Source organism: Poecilia reticulata, linkage group LG2, assembly GCF_000633615.1.
Source record: "Poecilia reticulata strain Guanapo linkage group LG2, Guppy_female_1.0+MT, whole genome shotgun sequence".
Taxonomy (NCBI): domain Eukaryota; kingdom Metazoa; phylum Chordata; class Actinopteri; order Cyprinodontiformes; family Poeciliidae; genus Poecilia; species Poecilia reticulata.
Window position 1 is genome coordinate 28,087,134 of NC_024332.1, and position 10,166 is coordinate 28,097,299.

The window sequence follows — 10,166 nt, forward strand, 5'->3', positions numbered from 1 at the left end:
GATGTCTCTGATGCATGTTGATTACGACAACCATGACATGATGTAGCTGAAAAGAAAATGTTCAATCAGTCTAAAATTAAAGCATTTCTGAAAGTGATAGTAGCAGAACTCCAGTAAATGCATCCATTAGATACATGTGAGGTCAGAAGGCTGGGCTTTAATTGTGATTTAATGATACAAAAAACAAAGTTGTGCATATTTTTGAAGTTGGATTAAAAATTATACTTGTATAAAAATACTACCAAAACATGAGGCTTTTCATTTGTAGTCACCTCATCTTATTCAGAAACCCCAAATTGAAATTCAAGGCAACCAAGTGCATCATTAACCCAAAGAGCAGCCAAAAAAGCCACTAGCAACTCTGGAGGTGTTGCTAGTGGCAACTCCTCCAGAGATCCAAATGAGATTTGGATCTCAGAGATTTGCTGAGATCCAAATCTCCTGGTCAGACAACTATTAGTTGCTTATTCTGGGCTTTACAGAATATTGGTATGAAGAAAAATTAACTTGTAAATTAAAGATCTATTTTAGGCTTAAGAGAGCACAAAATACAAATTTATGGCTTCCAGCAAAACACTATATGATGCTTTACTGGGAAGCGTATCAGTAGATGGTACAATGGAATCAGCCATTGTGGAAAAACCCCCATAGAGGCTGCAAAGAAAGAACTATGGGAAGAGGTCGACATTTCAACTGGACATCTCTAAACATAGAGCCAGAAGACCTACAATGGAAGTGTTTATACTGAAGCATAGTCATGTGCTATAATGGCCTCCTAACCCAAAACCCAATCCTAGATTCAGAATCAGTGAAAAGACTTCAAAGCTGTTGTTGAAGAAAATCCCAGTCCAGTTTGGCTCAGCGTCAGAAATTCTGCAAAGAAATGGAGAACAGACATGCAGCTGCCACTAATTCCAAACAAAAGCTTATTTTAAAAAAATGCAGTCTCTCAAATTATGTACAATACTGCATAAAAAGGGATTCATTCCTCTGATGCACTGAATTTTAATCATTGTTCCATAATGCTAAGCCTCAGCCCTCACTGAATAGATTTGTTACTATATCAAACAACACTGCTTCCAAAAGACTCTTCTGCATGTCAAGCATCAGTATATGTCAAGAAAATATACAGGCAACATTTGGAATGGCTGAGCAATGGGTCCACTTTACGCAATGCCAAGAAAGTTGGCTTTGCGGTTGGTCTGTGTTACCCAGAAAGCAGTTGGGCACAATATCGCAACACCAACACCGTGAGTGAAACAATGACTGGAGCAGCCTACTATATAAAGTACATGGGGACCACTTCTTTACAAATGTAGATGTGTAATAATAGAGTACGGGAACCCAAACTGAAGCGTCTATTCTATGCGATTATAGTGCGGTGCGCCTTATATATGAAAAAAGTTTTAAAATAGGCCATTTGTTGAAGGTGCGCCTTATAATCCGGTGCGACTTGTAGTGCGGAAAATACGGTACTAAATATTTACATGTCTAATTTCAAAACGCTGGATAAGTGCCAAAATTGGAAGTAGAAATAGGACAGAAATATTCTATTAAAACCCAGATTAAATATCTAACTTTATTTAAATAATAAAAAAAGAGTTTAAACTCAAAACCAAATAGTCACAAGAAAACGTAAATTAATATCTTTCAACGGTACTTTTCTGTGGAAATTATGCGACAAAAAGAGTAAAGAATTGTCTCCTGCACTTGCTGTAGAAGCTCTACTGTACAAGGTAATCTGAGTGTAATCCTTCCAAACTGTTAATAAAAAAAAATCCACATGGATGTTTTAATCCCCCAAACCTTTGGTCTGGAACCGCATATGATTTGTGCCACCTACGCCATAAACTGTCAATTCATTTGTACAATGTCAGTAGATATTATATTGAAGTTAAGATAGTTCTACCTTCAACTTCAAAGGCAAAATCTGGGGTAAATGAGTGTGACAACACCAGAGAACTTTGATTTATTAAACCAAACAGATGCTGGATAAAATGAAATAACGAGGGACAATTTTTTTGGGGGGTTGTGCAAATATCTAATAAAAAGCATTCATTTCATAAAGCAAACAATGATCAAAAGCTAAAAAAAAAATCAAAGTACACAAATAATATGACTGAAATGCATGTCCCTTCTGCCTGGCTTTCTAGTCACTAAAGCATTCATTGTCTACTTTCAAGGCGCTGGACGATGCCGAGACTTTCCCACCTGACGTATTGGACTTCAAACCTTTAGCTCACAAGTGGGTGATGATTTACACGCCTGAATTACAGCACGAGCAGACGTGCGCAAACACCATGTTGACGCGTGGAGGCAATCATGTCAAGCTGCCGCTGTCCACCTGATGAGACGATTCACTGCATTCCTGAAACGTCCGGTAAACAGGAATGTCAGTACTGACAACAAAGCAAACATGGCCAGGCCGTACTGAGATGGAGATAGAGGGTTTTGAGAAGACATGACGTGGGTGCATAGATTTTTAGATATTACAGCAATGCACAGCCACCGAGCTAACAGCAACACAAACTCCAAGCTTAACTTGGTCAAGTCAGTTTTTTTTTGTCTATTTTCCTGCTTGACGGTAACAGTTCTCATCTTGCCTGTGAGCCCTGCTGTTTCAATCAGAATCAAAGAGTATAATTAGTTCATTTTGTTCTCATTATCACTTCCAAAATGCAAGAGGGGGACAGCAAAGGCAAGGAGGGAAGGGGGAGAGAGCTGCAGCTTTGAAATGCTAAACAGGCCTCTCATTGTTCTTGGCCAGCTGCTTTAGCCCCCCAAAAACAAAAACCTACGCGTGCCCCTGTGAATGTATGCACACATGTATGTGCACGCACGTCTCCATCTGCCCGAGGGGGCATGGAGGGCAACAGCATTCTCTCCGTGATTATACACACATGCTACAGCTGCTTTAGATCATCTGCCAAAGTATTCACAAGCATGCGCCGTACATGTGTAGCAGTGTGACCTCAACCATGCTGCTGCATGGTGGAGGTCAGGGTAACAGACATGAGCTAAACGCATCCAGTCAAATAATACACTCTGCTATCGTGCAACTCTGAAGGAGTTTAAGAAAACAAGAAATATTAAAAACAGCATTATATGTTTCTTTTGGCCACTTGTTACTCAGCACTTTGAGAAAACATTATTTATATTGATAAACGACTTACTAATGTCTTAAATAAAAAGAATCCAAGCACTAAATATGGACGTTCTCTGAAAGCGTAGCATCTTGTTAACGAGAGGCAAGCAGATGAGATTCCTCATCTAACCCTAATAATGTCTTTTTTGCACTTTTATCAATACTATATGTGTCATAAAGCATTCACACTATTGAGCAGTGAAAAGATCATGAGTCAGCAGAAAAATACAGCAGAAACTCTTCAGCAGCACAGCTATCTATCTACCTGCTCCTGTCACTAACCATCTAACCTGCTTCAGCTGTCCAATCTGGTTTAGTGGTTAGTTATTCTGCGTCTTCAGTTTCTCAATTTATTTTTACTGCCACCACTGCTCATGAGAATATTCAGTTTCAAGACTTCAACAGGAGTCTTGAATGTTGATTTTACTTGATTTTTCTACTACCAATTCTTCAGACCAGAGAAGGGAACTATGCAATATAAGCTCACAAACATGGACAAGATTTTAACGAATAAAAACAATATAATTTGAAGGATCTCATTATTAGCGTTGAAGCTTGACTTCTATTGCATGTAATAGAATGTAAAGTAATCCAAAGAACCAATGAGGAGAGATTGTTCAACTTTAGAGATGCACTAATCTTTCTTTTACGAGTCATTGTTCATTTTCAGTTTTCTTCAGAAGTCTGGAATGCAGATTCCAAATTTGGTCATTTATGGTTTTTGTTCATAAGGGATATGAAAATATTGAGGTTTTACCATATGCTTACAAAAAAATACAATAGAAAGAAAATATAATCTAATAGCATTTACTTAGTGATATCCAAATATATTTAATATCACAAGTATAAAACTGTCTTACATACAAATGTAAAACACATCCTTAATTTGAACTCTACACAACACAATGCAGAAAAGGCAATTCATTCTGACTAAAATATGTCATAATGTAAAAAATATTTTAAAAATAAATCCTGGAAACTCCAAACTCAAACTGGAAAATACCTTCACCTTCTGCTTGGTACATTTATCATGAAATAAATGCCTCATAACTACAGCTTACACATACAAGTTTTAGCACCAATTACTTTGTAAAGGACAGAGAAAAAAACTAAAGATGAACTGAGTGCCAGCCAGTTTGGCTTTCAATGGGAAACGCACTGAGAGACCAAAAAAAAAGCACATTCAGAAATCACCATAAACTTCCACAAACCTTAACGATAAATAATCACTGACTGGGAAAAATGCCACCATCGATTCTTTATTTCAGCACCCATTGTGTGTTTGTCATTCTGACATTGTGGTGTGTCCCAGGAGGGATTACTGCACTAAAACTCTGAGGTGACCCCCAACCTAACCTTCAGGTCAGATTCTACTAACATACATCCTGATCGCAACTCAGCTGCAAGGCACCTTTAACCTTCCCTAACAGACTCGTTTTCATCATGACGCATTCCTGAATGAGGAAAAACAGAGCAGGGCCAGTTTTATTTTGCATATTCAACATTGCGGATGTCACCATCACAGTCTGGTGTGTGACACACACTCATTTTACATGTTATATTATCCATACCCTTAGCACTAAACCGTTCCCCTGTCCCATCGCCCTCAACTTAGGCCTAAACTGGGACACTCCTTTACAAAGCTGACCCATCATCACTCAATCAGAGCATGTCGTTTAACTTGCCTGGTAATCAATCAATAAGATAATATTTTTTAATGCTTCTTAAAGAAAGAGGGATTTATTACAGAATAAAAACTATACCAAGCAAATAAATTTGAATCTATTTAAAATACCTCTAGGATTATTGATTATATGTATCAAGAATAATCCATCCATCCGTCCATTTTCTTGCACCCTTTTCCCTTAATGGGGTCGGGAGGGTTGCTGGTGCCCATCTCCAACTAACGTTTCAGGCGAGAGGCGGGGTACACCCTGGACAGGTCGCCAGTCTGTCGCAGGGCAACACAAAGACACACAACCATGCACACACACACTCACACCTAGGGACAATTTGGAGAGGCCAATTAACCTGACAGTCATGTTTTTGGACAGTGGGAGGAAACCGGAGTACCAGGAGAAAACCCACACATGCACAGGGAGAACATGCAAACTCCATGCAGAAAGACCGGGGCCGGGAATCAAACCCAGAACCTTCTTGCTGCAAGGCAACAGCTCTACCAACTGCGCCACTGTGCAGCCCTGTATCAAGAATAATAATAAAATAAAAAATAAAAACATTATTTATGTTTGTTAATTGTTTCAAAAATAGTAAACCGAGTACACAAACCTTTAAAACTTCCCTAATGTATGGTGATGATGGGAAGACGGGCTGCATCAAAATCATCTGTGTTTACTGCATTTATTTCAAGACGAATCATAAAAACTAGAGATATTTGTGTTTTTATGCTTTTGTTCTTGTCACGACATATTTTAAAATGGAAACATTACATTATTTTTGAACAACTAAAACAAGAAACATTTTGGATGCATTTAAGTAAATATTCTAAAGGTTGTCGACATTTAAACCAAGAAATATTTGGCATTTGTTATTTTCTGAAGTAATTAATAATGACAATAAGTCACCACTACTGAAATTACATTGCAAGTTACATTTCTAAGAGTTTTTGCAATCAACGCATAAAAAGTGTGCCTCTGAAATATCTGTTTGCATAAAGCCCTGCTCCTACCAATACCCACCAGTACGTGGGTATTGGTTGCAGATTGATTGCAGTGGAAACAATCCCGTGAATAAAAGAGAAATGAAAAAAAAAACCTGAAATATCCAGCGTGCAAGATTTATAAATGAATGTGAGTGGAAAACTTAACGATTCTTCCTCAGAGTGTGTGCAGCCCTCCATCTCCTCAGTACTACTTCATTTGTCTCGTATATAGAACAACATGCTGGACAGCTCCCCGCCTCCCCTGCTGCTCATGCTGGGCAGCCTTCTTGTCTCGGTAGCCGCTGTTCCAGCATGGCGCTGTCCAGGTGCTTTAGTCCACATTAGAGGTGCTGCACGAAAGAGAACCAAACCAAGCGAAGGTGTGAAATCTTTTGGTATTCCACACCCAAAGGTGCAGGCGGTAAAATGGGATTAAGCCACCGCCTCACCGTTGGCTCTCATTGTATTAACAGCTGATATTTTAGCTTCGATGAATCTGCTGCTACGCTTTTCGCCCCAATGGCTCCGTTTGTGATGACGCTAGCGAGTGCAATGTTCCCTCAAAATCATCTTTAAATTTGCTTTGTGGGCTGCAGTATCAAACATTTTCAATAAAAATGCAACATACAGGATAACCCTAACCCAAACTTTATAATTACCTTGTGCAAAATCCATATTATACCAAAAATTAGAAAGCTATATGCTACAGTAATAAACATGACATTTTGACTTAATATGGAACTATTACAAATCATCTGAGAGAAATTGAGGTTTATTACTAAAAAGGGGAAAAGAATTAATCACAGATCATTGCTGTTGATGGTTATCTCTATACTCATAAGTGAAATTACTTTGCAATATCAGCTTTTAAAACGCAGTCTTCGCCTTCATTTTTAACCTATGCACAAGATCTTGGCATCATTTAAATTGCAGCCAATGCTCCTTCAGAGGAAATTGGTTTTAACACACAGCTCCTCTACTTGCATACCCGTTTCCACCCCTGAAGCACCACATCAACATTCATTACAGCCTAAATTTTCACCATCACTATGCTTAAATAGGTGAAAGGTGGAACAGGGGTGTAGTTCAGCATGTAATAATTTGCTCCAGTCAAGGTTCAACGTTTCAGGTGTGCTGCATAATTTTAGAAGCAAACTACCATGTCATGAACACGTTTTTTTTAAATGCTTTAGTACCTCTTGTTTTTAATGACAGAAGCGGGTAGGTGGATTTATTTTGAGATTTCTGACACACACCAAATTAGATCAAAGTCCCGTGTCTGGATGACCACTGCCAGCCTGACAACCCATGGCAGGTAGGACTTCATCTCCGCGGCCATGAATCTGATTACTCTGTGTCCAGTCGTCGAGGCTGCTAATTTTTAAACAGGCCCACAGAACCCAGCAAACCTGGATGTTCAGAGACAGTCAGTTTCGCTCGAGTCAACTATGGGCGTACCTTCCGCTCTGCTCAGACACTTGCGTAATACAGACCGGCCCTACCGCTTTAACTCTGTGTAGAAAGGAATTCCGCTATATGCTGTAATCTAAATTCAGACATTTATTATACCGGATCTCCGGGAGTAGGAAGGGGCTTGGTTGATTTTTTTATTTTTTTTCCCCCCATCCTGGGTTGGTGCCAAGCCAACGCTTCACTCTCCAGTGGCCCAGCCCAACCCTGCCCCGGTGCGGCCTGCTGCACTGACCGGCCCCCGGTCAGCAGCAGTGTGCGCCGCTGAGCGACATCCAGGCTAAGCTACTCTGTGCTAGCGTGACACTTGGACATGTAGAAAAAAGGATAGAGAGAAAAGGTAGCCCACACCGGGGCCTATAGTGCATGCAGGGGAGGGAAAAGCAGCTCTAGGATTACAGTAAGGTGTACTCACGGCTGACTTTCATGCTGCCGAAAGCAGAGGGCTGCGGCACTGGCTTGCAGCTCTCGGCGAAGGATGTGGTCCTGGGCCGACCCGACATGATCCAATCCCTTTAATTCTTTCGACTTGCTAAACGGCAGGGCTGATCGAGTCGCGGAACCTTCTCATCCAAAAAAAAAAAAAAAGAAAAAAGGAAGAAAAAAAAAAGGTTGACAGTAAATTAATATCTGTGTGTCTCGGAATAGGGGCACAGGCAGAAAGAGAGCCCGTTAGCACAGTTTTATAATCACAAAATAAAACTGTCCAATCTTTCCCACCGACGGTCAATCAAAGCATCATTTCCCTCCTTTATAGTCCAGGTTCTTTCAACGGGCCTCATAAGACACGTCTCCGACTGAAATAGTCATGAATCTGGCCTCTCCCCGTGGCCCCGTGTTTGATAAAAAGTCCTTTTCAGGGTGATTTCCACAAAAATGAACAACGGTCAGCTCGGTTGTCGGTCCAGAAGCAAAACGAGCCGTTTGCTTGCAAATTCAGGGACACATGCAGCTCCTCTTCATATCCCGATGTGGAGCCTCAGTGATCCGACTGCCATGGCGGCTCCCTCACTATACCAGAGCCTAAAGATCTTCTAACGGAAAACCTGTCCGTCGCCGCAGTCTTTATGCGGCTAATTTACACACTTTACACTGGTGCTAGCTCCGGCCTCACCGTCGTCAAATTTCGGAGTCTGTACCTCGCCCCTGAAGCSGTAAGCCTCTCAGAAAATGATGGTCTTAAGATACAGAATGCGACGATACCGAATGTCTTTTTTTTACTCCTTCCCCATAGGTTTCAGGCTCGCAGTCTTTGTCGCTGCGTATTTTACGTACGCAAATTTCGTAAAGAAACACATGTCAAAGAAAGGAGTTCACGCTGTGAACGTAGCTCGCGACGCTGAATACGAAAACCGTGAACGCGCACACGCTGGATCTGGGGTGTTGAGTTTAGCCAATCAGAGACAGTATCCTTCAGAAATGGGTGTCAACCGCGTGCCTGTGGTCCAATAGCAATGTCGGTCTTGAACACCACATGGCATAATTTGCTCGCTGCCTTCCCTCAAGACTTCAAAGGCTTTTTCCAGTGCCATGACGGGGACAATGGGCGGGGTTTTACACAAGATTGATGACATTTTTGACCAATGGAGCTTGAAAACCAGGCTGCCAGTTCAAAATCCCCCCCAGCTGTCACAGAGCACCGGTGGTCATGCAGCACTGTTGCTATGTTAGTCACAAAATCCTATCCTCTACCTTTCATGGACAACTTTTTTTAAACGTCCTCTTGGCTCCTCCAATTAATTGTTGCCATATTGCCGAGTCGTTCTAATGAAGTGCATGCACATGCGTGTATGAATACCGGTATATTAACACTTATTTTACGCTTATTTGCAGCGGTATCACAGTTGTATTGTAAAAATCACTATATGTCTTTGAAAGAACTTAATGATCATATACCATCATGATAAAAATTATGATGGTGATTATAATTATCAATATAATTATTTTGTCCTCGACAGGAATATGTAATGTCCTTTACGACATAAAATACAAGCCATAACATGTCATAAAATCATAATAGCCCTAAACTTTTCAGTATTATCTATTTATATTTCTTATCTAATTAATCTCACTGTGCTCAGGTATTTTTCATTGATATTTTTCATTAGCTGGATGTGATGACAGTTCCCAATCAAATTATTGCAGAGCTCTGTACAGACTTGCTCTTTGTATTAATAATATAATAAATTATAGTTATTATAGTTATATATTCAGTAAAAAATATTAAACAGTAATAAATGCTTATCTTTTTTTTTCTTTTGTCCATTAAATCAAAATGTATTTATAGAGATTGTAACTTTAAAGTTATTGTTTAAACAACGTAATAATTATAAATCTAATCTTGTGAGTAGAGCACAATATCTGATTGAGAAATATTCTAAYTGGTCGATGCGAATATGGCACATCTCAAAGAGAATGCAAATCACTGCTCCTAAAAGGAGAATCTTTCYTTTTTGCTGACGTTAGTGTGTCGGCAGTGTATCTYTTGTGTGATCTATTTATACTTTGTTGTGTCRTATATCAAAGGGAATTTCTCYGAGGCTGTCCTTCAATGATTCGTTCACAGCAAGATTTTAAATACAGGCAGCTGGGCAGAAGTAATGAAGGAAACTGCTTTGTCTTCATAGCAACTCATCCCCTGGCAGCACAAGAGGAAAAAAAATCACAGAGGAACATAGAAAAACAACAGTGAAAGCAGAACCAGTACTGAGAAGACAAAGTCTAATTAGAAAGAGAAGAATAAATGTGGTGCTCTGCAAGAGTACAGCCTTCGAACATTTTTTTTTAGATATGGACTTTGACATTTTTCATTTTATTTAAGGTGTGGAATTTGACTGAACCGTTAGTGCATAGGCATGTGTCTTAATCTAAAACATCACAGTTTTGGTT

At 39.8% G+C, this 10,166-nt stretch overlaps 1 protein-coding gene across 2 annotated transcripts in view; it reads right to left on the minus strand.

Annotated features, from left to right (window-relative positions):
* Window positions 1–8,550, minus strand: part of gsk3ba (glycogen synthase kinase 3 beta, genome duplicate a) — a 37,889-nt gene extending 29,339 nt beyond the window's left edge. Inside the window, exon 1 of one of the 2 annotated variants that reach the window (XM_008401260.2) lies at window positions 7,693–8,550. In XM_008401260.2, coding sequence (XP_008399482.1) covers window positions 7,693–7,780 — 88 coding nt within the window. In that variant the 5' untranslated portion in view covers window positions 7,781–8,550. The remainder of the gene's footprint in view (window positions 1–7,692) is intronic. The other variant, XM_008401271.2, reaches the window with a different exon arrangement.
* Between the last annotated feature and the right edge of the window lie 1,616 nt (window positions 8,551–10,166).